Genomic DNA, 14,579 nt, shown 5'->3' on the forward strand with positions numbered 1-14,579 from the left:
TATGTGATTACGTGTTAGAAATAGATTGCGTGCTATTTATTATGTGCAGTGGCATTTTCGTAAATAAATGCAAAATATTTTAAAATGAGTTTTAAAATATTGTAAAATAGGTTAAATATGAATTTGATTTTTTTAAGGTAAAATAATAAATAAGAATGCATCGGAATTGGTTTCCGATAAAATATTATTTATGTTAAAAACCGTTAAAATAGTATGTAATTAATTAATCATAAAAATAAATATACTATAAAATATAGTGTAGAGACTAAAAGGAGAACAAATGGGGTGTAAGGGTTGTGACACATGTAGATACATGTGTCATGAAAACAAAAAGGGGTTGTAGAGATTGTGACACATGTAGATATATGTGTCATGCAAGAAGAAGGAATTTATAAAAGTATGACACATGTTAAAACATGTGTCATGTGTAGAGACAAAAGAATTAAAAAAAGGGTTTGATTTTTCTTTAAAGATGACACATGTTATGCTATGTGTCACTTGGATAAAACAACTTGTTGACTAAGTTACTAAATAAAGTTATGGAAGGATTATAGTTAAAGAAACAAATAAAGTTAGGGATTAAAAGGGTGCTTTTGACTTGCTATTTTCGGATATTTCTAGAGGAAAGAGAATTTTCCTATTTTAGTTAGACAACTTCATCTTCTTCATTGTGTTTTCTCTTTCATTAAACTTCACCCCCAAAAACTCATAAACCACCATTTTTACTCAAGTTTAAGCTTAAAATCAAGGTATTTTCTTGTACTAATAGTTTATACATGCTTTACAAATGGTTTTGATGGTGTTTTGAGTTTTAATTTCGAATTCTATTTAGTGATTAATAATTATTTCGGGATTAATTAAAAAGTATCAAAACTTGATTTTAATTTATGAGTTTGATGTTAATAAGTGAGTAGAAGCTTTATGGGTGTTTATGTGTTAAATTCGTTCTTATGAACTCAAAACTTTAAAAACTTAAAATTTCTTCTTGAATAAGTGTATTTAGGATGATCAACTACTTGGGTATCTATTATTTTCAAATTTTGAGGTGTTAATCTATATGTTATGCTTTGGGTATTTCTTGAAACCAACTTGATGATTTTAATGGGTATTAAATCCGAAAATTCCCTATGAAATTTTAATAGTTTTGAGTTGTATGTTAGATAAAAATTTGGTTAAGTAAATTGACATGCAAATAGATTCTTAAATAATCCAAACTTGTTAAAGTGGTGGGTTTAATTTATTTTTAAATTATGGTGAATTTTTCAAAGGACTATGCTTTAAAAGTTTGAGAAAAATCCTTTGAATTTTCATGATTTAATTAAATCCGAAAATTTCATGAGTAATTGTAATATGAAATTTTGAGGTTTAGAGTGTTCTTGAACTCTTGATAAAAAAAAAAAGTTAAAGATCTAATAATTATTTTATTTTATTAAATCTGAAAATAATATTTAGATGTTATAATTTCAAGTGGGAATCGAAAATAAAAATGTTATACCTTAGAGATTATGATTTTGAAATTTTTATGTGTTAAAGTGAAATTTTGATATGGAATTATGGTGGATAGTTGTTTGTTAGAATTGTTGTGCATGTAATTAATTTTATGTTGGTATGGTTATGAGAAATTAAATTATGTAAAAAAAAGAAAAGAATGTGTAGAGATTGTTAAAATTGGAGGCCATATATATATTGATTTTTATGTTAGCAATTTGTATGAAAATTGTTTGATAGTTCGGTATTATTTTTGTAAATTCATAATTACATGGTTTATTATACATGTTAAATATTCATGCTTAGATTTATTGAGAATGGTTAAAAGTTGGTGTGAATTTTGTTAATTTTTGAGATGATTAGCAAATTAAAAAGTTAAGGGGTTAAAATGTAACTTTCGTAAAAATAAAGGACCAGTCAGTATTTTAACCAAAATTTCAGATTATAGATGTACATAATCTGATGTAGAATGATTTTAAATGATTTTAGTAAGTTCTGGAAAGATTTGAATGTTTTTGCCGAAAACTAGAGTTTTGGGGTTAAATTGTAGTTTTCCAAATTATGAGGGGTTACATGGTATGTTAGCCAAAGTTTCCAGATTATATTTGTTAATAATCTGAAGTAGAATGACTTTGGATATTTTAAGTAATTTTCTCGATTTTAAAATCGATTAGTTTACGAAAGGACCTAAATGGTCAATTTTGAAAAGCTTGAGGATATTTTAGTATTTTAACCAAAAGGGGAATTTAAGCCAATATAGGGCTGTTTTAATTATCTTATGGAATGGTTAGACCCAATATTGAAAGTAAATCCGAATTTTAATAATTAAAATATTATTTAGTTCGGTAATTAATGGAATAAGGGTAATGTGATAAAAGGGAAATATGGTAATTTGATTAGTTTAGTGAAACTAATTAAAGAGATAAAAGAAAAAGAATTATTTGTGATTATTTATGAAAGGCCATAGATGTGGAATGAACCTTTAATTTATTTCAAGTGTTTTCCTGAATCGAACCCGATAGAGTAGGTTCGTAATTCTCGAATAGTCGAGAATGAGAAGGAATTGTGAATTGGTTACGTTGAAATAACGACCGAAAAGGATAGTGTTTTGTGAAAAGTTTTTAATGTGATGATTGTTTGTATACGATATGATATCGTATTTATGTGGCTACGTGTTTAGAGGTCGGTAATAGATTTAGAATTCTATTTTTGAAATCGACTTAACACGATTCCTGAATATAGATGTGACGGAAAGTCAACTATTGACGGATCAAATTGAAGGAGCACCGGTTGGAATAGACCGAGTGGCTAATAGTGGATCATCGTGGCGTATTTAATTATTTATGGAGCGACAGTCTGTGAGTTTGCATTATTACATGCATACATTAAAGTAATAAAATTATTATTATTACTTTAATGTGGAAAATTAATATCGTAAAGCATTTTAAATATATCGTATATTTATTTTGAGTAAATAAAATTATTATGGAATGAGTCTATGAAACGTGCCATCCTATTTGGGCTATAATAGGACTATGTGATCACTAGTTATTGCATGCATATTTATTTTTACGTTAAGTGGATGTGGAAATCTAGACGACGGTCTAGAAGTCTGAGACGACGGTCCAGACATTGCGGGAGAGCTTCTAAGACGACGGTCTAGAACCCCGAACAAGTTAACGGTGACGGAACGTTAGAGTTCGGCCGATTGATTTAAGAACTAACGGCGTCATGGAACACTTAATGTTATCGGTCGTTGAGTTCATGAGAAAAGTTGGGAACAGTCTAAACAAAAGTTTAGAACTGTAAAGGATAGTGGAAAATAAACTAGAGTCGAGTGAATCTATGGGTTCAGCCGACTAGTTTATTAATCTAAGTCTGAAAGGAGACTTAGAGGAATATGGATTAGAAACAACATTTCATTCAAAAGCTTTACGTTTCTGTGATTGAACCAGTACTAAATATTTTAATACGACTATTTTATAACGGGTTAAATTATTTAATGTGTGTTTGTAAGTTGTAAACTCACTAGTATATCTGACCCACGTTGTGGAACTATTTTTCAGGAATATTGCCTGTGTCTGGACGAGACTTCATCTTTTTGATTCTTGAAGTCTTCGTTTTGCGTATATGGTATTTGGTCTTATCTTGATCTATAGAGCTGCAGTAGAATAGATAGACAGACGCCTTAGCATGTCAGTATTTGCGATGTTTGCCACGCATGAACTCTGTTTTGTTTTCATCGCACGATTATAATATATTTTAACGACATGCATTAAGGTATTGGAAAATAGTTGCAACCCGGGTACACGGTAGTACCGGGAGTTTTGAGATACAGTGTAAAGGAAACTGTACGCAACTATGTTATGTGTATAATATGGGGCCCAGCGTGGCTATATGCATGATTGCATGTTATCGGTTTTGTAAAAGACGGTATTCGAGGAATACGCGTTAAAACGATAACCAGTAATTGAAAAGTAACGGATTTAATTTAATGAATGTGTTTGCATAATAAAATGCATTTAAATCCATAATAAAATGGTCTGCATAGTGAAATGCAGTTATCACCATAATGAGATGGTGTGTGCATAATGAGATGCATTATTAACCCCAGTGTAGTGGGTATGAAACTTGAATACATTAATTAAATAGGAAATTAATTGTAAAGTTTCATCATGATTTTATCGGAACGTTTTTAAACGGAGATTTTAAAATGTTCGAAAATGTGTTTTGAATTCCGCGAAAAATTTGAAGTGATTTTTAAAGTGTTTTTAAGGCTTGCTACGGGTTTCGGAGCAACCACTCCCATTCCCTAGCGCCGGTCTCGACGCCGAGAATCGGGTCGTGACAATTTTAAGATGTACCATTAAAGTTGTATTTAATATGTATTATTTGTATTTAAGATGTGCCATTAGAGTTGTATTTAATATGAAAAGATTCTGAAATAAATTGTGTTCGTTTGAATAGTTTTGAGACGCATAAATAATACTCCATATTAAAAATATAGTTTTGAGACACATAAATAGTACATATAAATAATATAGTTTTGAAACACATAAATAATAACATGTGTTTCATGTTCAGGCTTCGAATGATGAACAATTTTGAATTTCCGCTGCTAGAAACTTTAAGATATCAATTACATGTATCATTAATACATTTTAATAGAAGTTGCTTTTGCACGATTTTACAGTCTTGTGTTGATGGTGATGATTGATTGCGTGAAATCTCATGCATGTTTGAAGAACTGCTTTGTTTTTGAAAAATTGACCAACTTTTAATTCTATCTCTTGCACTGGTTCAACCATTGTTTATGCACTTTTCTATTCTATTACCATTTATTTATCCTTCATCCTACTTGTTTCGACACTGCCCTTTGCAAGAAGAGTAACATATTTTCTTATTTATGAGAAGGTACCACCACTGTATGGAAGATGTATCATAGATGTATCAGCATATATCTCTGTAGTTTGATGATTGTTTGTGTAATTTGAATATGAAATACTTGTAGATATACTTCTTGAACTCTGTTGATTTGCATGTATCAGTAGTGTATCACTACTAATATCTATGCTAAGAGGGTACATGGCAAAGTCTGTCTGCATTTTCTTGATTTCCATGTAAAATTTGAAGTTCGAATCATCAATACGTAATCTTTAATGGTGGATATTGAATCTCAACTTGATACTTGATCTGAATTTTCTAGATTCAAATATGATGTATTTTGTGGTATCATGATTCCATTACCTTCAAAATCTACATATTTATTTGCTTCAATCCATTGTCCATTGTGTTGAAGCATAACAAGTAGAGATTCCATCTATATACAAATGAGATACAGATCTGTTAGTGTGATGTATCTATCAATTTATGAATAATTAAAATAATTGTAAGAACTTACTGGTTTCGAGATCTGTGATTTCTTTGTTCATAAACAATGGTGGTTCATATTTGAAGAAGATGGTGAATTTAAATGTATAGATTTTGCATATATTGAGATTTGGTAATTTTTTCAATTTGAAAAAAAAAAATGCTTGTTGCAGATTTGAGAGAATCAAATTTATTTTGTTTTAGATTTGAAAAGATTTGATTGTTATAAATTTGTATATGTGGCGTGTATCAATTGGTTGACCAAATTATTCTCTCCATGTTATGAGCTGTAGCTTCCTTCTCTCCGTGCGACGTGGCAAGCATAGGAGCACTTCGTACTTCTTGTAATTTCTCATGCTTTATACGTGCTGATGTAATAATCAAGTTGAGTTAGCATTTATGTTATATTGTACCGTTTTCTATATATTTTTGTCATCTTCTCCATAAAATATTATCGATCCCCCCCCCCCCACCTCCCCCGGAAATCAAAGCTCAAATTCACAGACAAACAACAATTGGAGATCAAATATAATTATCGGAATTCAAAAGGTTAGCAAATTAATTTCAAGAAAAAGAGCTAAAAAAATCAGATTGTAGACAACATTTTTTGTTTCTATTTTCTTTAATTTTGGTTAGGGGGCAAATTTTTACTTAATTATCTCGATTGATTTTTTAAACTAGAGAACATTTTTGTTTCTATTTTCTTCAATATTTGAGGACAATAATATGTCGCTTGTTCCAAAAGAAAAATTACGTCGTTCATATTTTCTAAAATTTAAAAACTTATTACCAATAGCTCAACTTAACTTTTACTATTTTATGGTTTCATAAGCTAAATTTTAGTTAATTATGTAAATAATTTTTTAATAATAACAAAAGGCGAAATTGCAATTTTTGCAAAAAAAAAACAAGGTTACATCATAAAATATCCACACTTTCCGTGTTTTATTTGATTTAAAAATAATTTACCGAAATTCATAAAAAAGAATAATTTACCGAACGTCTCATGTCGCTTCCCAACATTTTCAAACTTTTCATCCTATATTTCGGTGCCGTTTACTACGTTATTTTTCATAAAAATAATGTCATTTTGGTTTTTTTTGAATGACCAAAATAACACCGTATATAGAAATTAAACTATAAATGCCACAATGAAAGGTTGGGCTTTTTTACGATTCAAATATTGAAATTACAATCTTGAAATCGCTCGATTTTTGAAATTTCAATCTTTTTAATTTTTATCTTGAATATAGATCCAAAAGTCATCTAATGAGATAAACAATTATCATGAAAACATCATTAAAATAACCAAAAAATTAAAAAAAATTAAAGACGTTTATTTTAAGTTTGAGATCTTAATCTACTCAAAACAAAATTTAAATTTGTTAACCGGATTGAAAGTCCTGCAAAAGAAAATAAGAAAAAAAAATAAGAACTCTCGAGAGAGATTTTGAAAAAAAAACACTGGATAAAGATAGAGGTGGTTTTCCGACCACCTAAACCATCTTCTTTAATTCAGGATTATTAATCTTTTAAGTTGAGAGGGTCCTCCATATGAAATTTTATTAGAAAAAAAATTAAAAAATGAAAAAAATGAAGGAGATATATAGTTTTCGACCAAAAGGCCAAAACTATTTTTTCAAAACTATAAACTTATTTATGTGTTTTTAAAGATAAGAGACAAATTATTTATAGTTGGAGAAATATTACTCAATACCTCACTTTTCACTTGGTCATTTTATTAAATGAAAAATAAATTTATCTACCCATAATTATTGCAGTTTGTAAAATATATCATGATTTTTTATTTTTGCCAATTTGATTCATCATTTATTCGATTTTTGTCAAATATACTCAAGTCTTGGATATGTTTGGCAAAATTCAAATGAACTTTGAATATATTTGACAAAGATCAAATAAATTATTGATGAAATTGACAAAGCTCAAAAATCATATTCCTATAAACATGGATAGATAAATTCATTTTGTCTTTATTAAACAGTTTGAGTGCATGTTCTTTCCATCCAAGATTAGACTCAGAATTCCTCTTCATTTACCAAACACATAAAATCTAAATTTGATTAATTTTAAAATTAGCCAATCCAAACACTAGGCTTTCAACTAATAACTTTTTTGAAAAAGTGCAAGTATGTAACTCTAAGAAAAATATATTACATTTTATATTTCTATCACTGATATTATACTATTTTATTATTTTAACAATTTAATCTATTTTTTTTACATATGCATCCAAAATTAGAAATAACTAATTTTTATTAATAACAAAATAATAAAACTTCAAATAAATATACTTTAATATAAGTTGTATATAAATAAATATAAAATCAAAAAATTATAACATTTGAATATATAGTTTATTATAGGTGTAATTACATAATTGAATGTCAATGAATTTAATAAACAATTTGTAATGTCAGAAAAATGTAAATTTATTCTATAAAAAAATGTATAGTAAACCTCTAGACGTTGACTAAAAAGTCGAACACCGTAAAATAAAATGTTGTTATAGAGTTGAGTTGGAGTTGATTTACTTGATACCGCTACACCTCGATGGAGATGTCATAAGGGACAATAACGCTCCTCAACTATACCACCTTTTTTCCTCCACCAACCGATTATCAGACACTATAGACAACTGTTAGAAAAAGACAATTAAATAGGCCATAAAACCTTGTCAAATTGTCCGAATCCGACATTTTTGCTTCCTTAAAATTTACGTTTCGTTATCAAGAAAATCATGTCAAAGGGCAGCTCGCAAATTATAACATGCAAAGGTATTATTATATGATTTTGTAGTGTGTGTTTCTGTAAGAAAGTGGATATCTGATAGTAAATGTTAATTTGTGTCCAGCTGCAGTGATATGGGGAATTGGGGAGCCGATGAAATTGGAAGAAATAAAAGTCGAGGCACCAAAATCATCAGAAGTTAGGGTTAAGATGCTTTATGCTAGTATTTGCCACACTGATATTTCTAGGGTTCATGGATTTCCATTGGTGAATTTATACTCTCATCACTATTTTATTTCTCCATTACAACTTAATAGTTTTCTTGACTGATTTTCTTTGTTTTCAGCCACTTTTCCCAAGAGTTTTAGGGCATGAAGGTGTTGGGTAAGTCATCTCACTTTCATTTCATTTTCTTTTCTTTTTTTGTTTTATTTGGAAAAGGGAGATGCTAATATTTAATTCCAGAGTGGTAGTAAACTTTTATTTTAAATCAAAAATTTATTAAATATCAAGATAATATATATCTCGCTATTTTCAATCTAATATGACGATCAAATGAAAAGAAATATGTTGTCCTACCGATTGTTAGATTAATGGTCATATCAATCATCTGAAATGACACCTTATCACGTTTTTAGAATATTGTGTCTCGTTGATCCATCATTCTAGGCTCAATCATCTAAAATATAGTATATTTTTTACTTTTTTTGGCTTATATTTCAAACTTTCAAAATCGTCATTTTTATTTATTTTTCAATTTTAATTTTCAATTTTCAATTTTAATTACACACATGTTTTCAAGTCAGAGTTTTTTACTTTAAAAAGGTTTAAATAATATATTTTTCATATTTGATGTATAGTCTAAATAAACCCTTAATATTTTAAAAGTACCGAAAACTGAAAGACTATAAGTCAAATATGCAGAACATATTTGAATCTTTTCTAAATGAAAAAAAACTCCAATTCAAAAAATTGATACAACTGAAATTGAAAATTGAAAATTAAAAATTAAATATAATTAATAATTTTTAAAGTTTGAAATAAAAATAAAAAAGTAGGATATTGTTGGATGATTGAACCATCAATCTATTCTGATTTGAAATATTTAGCATACTTTGACTTAAATTAAAATTTAGCAAATTAAATTTATTGACCAACTATTATAGTTCATTAGTCATAAATACCATATTATCATAATCTTTAAATATTATAATTCTGCATCAATATTTTTTTCAAGCATTGTCAAATAAATTTATGATTCACTTGGAGCTGATGTGGTGCAACTTTATATACGCCACATATTATAAAGTTTTACACCGGTATTCCGCATCGAATTGTCCACTTCAAATGAGTCGTAAATATATATAACTACTCTCAAAAAATGGTGAATTGAACAGGAAAGATAAAGAATATAATATATATGGCAGAAGTGATATAATTATGAATTGTAAATCCATTTTGTCTTAAAATTTGATACCAAACTGGACTACAAAAATAAACATGTGGTATAACTCAGTCTTTTAACCCGACTAAAGCCTAATCAACACCTCTCCTTACCTTTGTTCTTGTAAGTTATACTATTTCTCAGTACTCAGACTCATATGTAATGCTTATTAAAGAATCTTGAATTGTGCAATTGAAGAGTGGTGGAGAGCATTGGAGACAAAGTAAATGGTCTAAAAGAAGGAGACATTGTGATTCCAACTTATATTGCAGAGTGTCAAGAATGTGAAAATTGCATATCATTAGAGACCAATATATGCCTAAACTACCCAATAAATCGAACCGGTTTAATGCAAGATGGTACTTCAAGAATGTCCATTAGAGGCCAGAAATTATACCACTTGTTTACTTGCTCAACATGGTCAGAATACACGGTCATCGATTCTAATTATCTCGTCAAGATTGATCCAACCATGCATCTCCCACATGCTAGTTTCATGTCTTGCGGGTTTTCAACTGGTTTTGGAGCAGCTTGGAAAGAAGCTAGGGTTAAGCCGGGTTCAATTGTGGCGGTTTTTGGCCTCGGTGCTGTAGGGCTAGGGGTAAGTCTTTTCGTTTTGCCTATATGATCGTTTCCGGATGAGTTTTGCCTAGTTTCTGATGAATGGATGATTGCAGGTTGTAGAAGGAGCTAAAATGCAAGGAGCAAGTATGATTATCGGTGTGGATAAGAACGGGAAAAGAAGAGAGAAAGGAGAAGTTTTTGGAATGACAGAATTCATAAACCCAGATGAATTTGATGATAAGCCTATTTCAGAAGTTGTGAAAGATTTGAGTGGTGGAGTTGGAGTTGATTATTGCTTCGAGTGCACCGGTGCTGCACCTTTAATCAATGAAGCCCTTAAAGCCACAAAAATGGTATAGCTATGCCTCTATTCTCTCTTTAAATGCATGGTTAACTAGAGGTTAATTTAAGCTCTTTCAATCTATATCATTAGTTTAATAACAAAAGGTGTAGATTGATTGAACGTGATATGGGATGTTCACTCTAACTTGAAAGGATCATAATTCATAAATCTATTCAAAAGAGGAATTGATGTATGAATCATATCTAATAATCTATTGATAAATTCCATGAAACGATTGGCGTAATACACTCAGAATACGTGATATTCAACAGATTAACCAGTACTAGACTAGTTCAATGAGCCAAATATCTTCAGGCTAGAACAATACTTATACACTTTATCTTTATCAAGTCCGCTCTGAGCTTAAACTTTTATTACTCATTTTTTTACACGCAAAATTGAGTTTTTATTTTTAGTTAAAATTTTACGTAAATTCAATCTATGAACCAAATTTCGGTAGTAAATACTAAATTTGAACCGGATATGGATCAAATTTAGATCTGTGTTAAAGAGTTGGATCCGGGAGAACCGGGTTATGATCAGGCACATTTATCACTTGGTTATGAAATTTACAAGTTTGTAAATTGATGTTAGGGGAAAGGAAAAGCGATTGTGATAGGCACAGGAAATGAGAGCGTGAAGATCGAATTCCTGCCCTTACTTGCAGGCAGAACTCTAAAGGGGTGTGTTTTTGGAGGGCTCAAATTGAAGCAAGACCTGCCTGTTTTACTTGAAAAATGCAAAAACAAGGTATTACCTCACTAATTTCTTTACAATTGCCTGCTCTTACCTAAGTAAGATTAAAAAAAATGGTTAGTGCTAATTTTTTTACTTTGGGACAGGAATTCCATCTTGATGAACTCTTGAGCTATGAAGTTACCTTGCAAGACATAGACAAGGCATTTGATCTACTGAAGCTACCAGATTGTGTGAAGATTCTTATCAAGATCTGATTATTTCAATTTTAATAAATAGTAATAATGATTGGCAATTGTGCTTATCAAGATTTGAAGCAACATTATCCAACTATGAGATAATTTGCCATAATCCAACATAGTTTATTAGACTCACTTAAAAGAAAAGGAATAAAGAGTGGTAGCGTTCTTTAAACTTGTGCGTAATAATCAATTGATTACTCACACTTAGACATTTTAATAAATTAAAGAAAATATTCTCTATTTTTAAATAAATTAAGGACAATAATCTATTTTAAGTCAACTAACCCTCAAATTGGATCATTGCGGTCCCTGAACACGTTCATTCTGTACAAATTGGGATTAGTTGACCTTTATTGATTAAAATGACTAAAAGTAAATCATTTGATCCTAACGTCCAAATTCAGAGACCAGACCCTTTGCTCAAACAAAAAGTAAAAAGATAGTTGAACTTTGTGATTCTATTCACCCCTTCCTTAAATTAAATAATGCCCCTCTAATTTTTCTTAAAGTTTTACTTCCCCATTTTTATTAGTAACAGTTCAACCCCTTCTTATTGTACTATGGTTCTCAAAGATGAAAAGAAAAGAAACATTAGAAGCCTTATGAGAGTTAAGTTAAGAAGCAACTAATAAAGGCTAGTAATTCCCATTATAAATTCTCAAGTTTTGAGGCAAAAGTGAAAAGGGCCAGTGTTTAATGTTGCAATAACTGTAAACATTAAGGAAAAATAAAAGAACTGCATTAAGCAAAATGGCAAGAAGATAGTTACATGTCTGATCTTCAAAGGGTATGTAGTCTCTGAGAAAACACAAGCATATCTCACATGGTAGCTTCTACCTCGGGATCAGTTTCGACAGGCACATTAGGTGAATTATTTCCACCTCGCAAACGTGAGGAGACATTGTCGATAGCATTATTCAGCTGGCTGATTTTTGCGTTCAAAGTCTGCCTGGTTTTCTGGTTTTCAGGAAAGTGAAGAATATAAGCAACTAAATGAATGTCACATCAAATTCCTCCAAGATGTGAAGATAATTTTATTACCTCTAAACCTTCATCATAGTAAATTGGTCGCTTAGCCCTACGAAATCCATATTCGTCTTCATTGAGCAGGGATCTTCTGATCTGAAACAATACAAAGAGAAACATTGGTACCAGCAGGACAGCGAGCTTTCATAAGACAGTTAAACCTCAGCATAAGAGAGCAACAGAGACCAATATCACCACCGACCTCATCTAACAACGACAGAGTGGATGATGAACAGGTCATCCAGTACTACTTAGGGACAGAAGAAGCATAACGGTAATCAATGATCATCGTCATTTCAGTTAGCCAACTTAAGAGGCAAGAACAAGTGACCATATCATAGAGTACAAATGAGAAATTGACCAAATAGATGTTAATAAACAGCATCTATACATCAACAACTTTTACAACTGTGAGCATTACTATATACAAAATAAAAAACACGCAAGGCTGGTTATTGCACGGCACCTAAACTGTGATTGACTGTCCTATTAACAGTACAAGCAATCATTCAGATTCATTATTTTCTATACGTTATGGGTGGCACACAAAGCATAGACAGAAACATCCATTTTGCGTGATTCAAACATGCAAGACTCCACCAGATGTCATAAGCTGTAGGGTGTCTTCTGCAACCATGCAGTAACTCACGCATTTTGTGTTTCCCATCTACATAATGCATTTCCATTGAGAAAAATCATCACCTGAATTTTCTTCCTTACAAAACCCTTGGAATTTTAATGGAAAACTAAAGTAACTAGGGCCTAAAGTTAATAAAAACCATGGCAAGATATATTCACCTGAGGAGCAAAAACATAAGCTAAAGTTCCAAATATGGCGCCTCCTATGAGAAAACCAGCAGCAAAATCACCGCCACCGCTGCCCCTACTACCATCACTGCAAACGAAAAATAAAATAAAGAAACAAACATCAATAATTATAAGCACTAAGCAGCAATTATAAGTTCAATAACAACTTACTTATAGTCTGCACGAACTGATAAATTGGTGTTTGGCTTCCGAGAAAGTGCCAATCTGGGCGTTTTTCCAAATGAATGGAACTTAGAGGAGGAGCAAAGCTCACGTGCTTTCAGATTAGATCCACCTACAATTCAAATTAATTTAAGCATCAATTAACATTATAACAGTAATTATAAAGCTTAAAAAATTCCAAATCAAATGAATTACTGCTCGATCATCTATAATAATAATAGTTATATTAATTAGCATGACAATAATCAGACGAGCGTAAATTCAAAAGAAAAACTAATAAGTAAATGCAAAAAAATGTATCTCAAATTTTTCTACAACAAAACATTCAGCTCGCAAGCAGAATTACAAAATTTTATAGTAAAAAAATAAACTCCGGGAGCTCGGTACCTGAGATGGAAACAGTGGCGAGACTGGTTGCCATTGATAACACAAACAAGCGAAGATTTAGAGAAGAAAACAGTGCTCTTATTTATGCAAAAACAAAATCCAAGAACAAACGGTTATTCCAAAGTGAAACTCACTACTCATACTATTCTTTTCTAATTTCCAATTCTGCCCTTTTTTGTCTGAATTAGTGGAGCCTAATTTTTATCCTTAAAACTTTTTTTTTTTTTTTGAAATCATATGGATCATTATATTAACTCTGGAACAAAAGCAGTTACACTGTAAGAAGCAGGGTAAACCTGTAGATCTGACAAAAAAAAAGTGGCCTATCCTTAAAACTTAAAATAGCCATAATATCGGATTACCTTCTGATGATGAATAAAATATTTTAACCAGAATAATTATACAAAGACATCGTATTATTTACTAATTTTAGCTATAAATATTTTGGCTCAGGATATAAATAATTTTGTTGCACAAAATAAGAGACTACGACCAACTTTACAAAGACCATATCTTGAAAATTAAATTAAATATAAAAAAAGCCTCCACTTGTTAAGATTACAGAAATTAGTATCACCCTTATAAAAGAGAATGATAAATCTTAATAAAAAATCAAATTTTAAAATAATCAGTTTTTTTAATAATACCGTGTGATGATAGTTGCTCTTTTAATTAATCAATGTACATAAACTATTTCATATGTAACTTTTTTTTTTGATAATTTATTTCATATGTAACTTGGTCGAAATCTATTTATATTTGTCTCCCGTACATGTGTAAT

The 14,579-nt window shown here is 30.3% G+C and overlaps 2 protein-coding genes and 1 long non-coding RNA gene across 3 annotated transcripts; 2 read left to right on the forward strand and 1 right to left on the reverse strand.

Moving 5' to 3' along the window:
* Positions 1-569: 569 nt before the first annotated feature.
* Positions 570-5,780, forward strand: LOC126673660 (uncharacterized). Its single transcript, XR_007639348.2, has 3 exons — positions 570-749; positions 2,731-2,846; positions 3,555-5,780. It is a non-coding gene; the product is annotated as an uncharacterized LOC126673660 (long non-coding RNA).
* A 2,170-nt stretch (positions 5,781-7,950) lies between these two features.
* On the forward strand, positions 7,951-11,567 carry LOC126675134 (8-hydroxygeraniol oxidoreductase-like). Its single transcript, XM_050369731.2, has 7 exons — positions 7,951-8,153; positions 8,231-8,373; positions 8,453-8,490; positions 9,749-10,151; positions 10,228-10,467; positions 11,052-11,207; positions 11,300-11,567. The coding sequence occupies exons 1-7, from the start codon at positions 8,117-8,119 to the stop codon at positions 11,408-11,410; spliced, it is 1,128 nt and encodes a 375-aa protein (XP_050225688.1). The 5' UTR covers positions 7,951-8,116; the 3' UTR covers positions 11,411-11,567.
* Positions 11,568-12,009: 442 nt separating this feature from the next.
* Positions 12,010-13,951, reverse strand: LOC126675135 (uncharacterized). Its single transcript, XM_050369732.2, has 5 exons — positions 13,799-13,951; positions 13,400-13,523; positions 13,220-13,316; positions 12,437-12,517; positions 12,010-12,352 (listed from the first exon to the last, which is right to left on the reverse strand). The coding sequence occupies exons 1-5, from the start codon at positions 13,830-13,832 to the stop codon at positions 12,215-12,217; spliced, it is 474 nt and encodes a 157-aa protein (XP_050225689.1). The 5' UTR covers positions 13,833-13,951; the 3' UTR covers positions 12,010-12,214.
* Between the last annotated feature and the right edge of the window lie 628 nt (positions 13,952-14,579).

Source organism: Mercurialis annua, linkage group LG3, assembly GCF_937616625.2.
Source record: "Mercurialis annua linkage group LG3, ddMerAnnu1.2, whole genome shotgun sequence".
Taxonomy (NCBI): domain Eukaryota; kingdom Viridiplantae; phylum Streptophyta; class Magnoliopsida; order Malpighiales; family Euphorbiaceae; genus Mercurialis; species Mercurialis annua.

Coding starts and splice junctions, on each gene's coding strand:
- LOC126675134 (XM_050369731.2), top strand. CDS start 8,117: ATGTCAAAGGGCAGCTCGCAAATTATAACATGCAAAG. Junction 8,491..9,748: donor TTAGGGCATGAAGGTGTTGG/GTAAGTCATCTC, acceptor GTGCAATTGAAG/AGTGGTGGAGAGCATTGGAG. Junction 10,468..11,051: donor CCCTTAAAGCCACAAAAATG/GTATAGCTATGC, acceptor AATTGATGTTAG/GGGAAAGGAAAAGCGATTGT.
- LOC126675135 (XM_050369732.2), bottom strand. CDS start 13,832: ATGGCAACCAGTCTCGCCACTGTTTCCATCTCAG. Junction 13,524..13,798: donor CGCCACTGTTTCCATCTCAG/GTACCGAGCTCC, acceptor TTTGAATTGTAG/GTGGATCTAATCTGAAAGCA. Junction 12,518..13,219: donor CTTATGTTTTTGCTCCTCAG/GTGAATATATCT, acceptor GTATTGTTTCAG/ATCAGAAGATCCCTGCTCAA.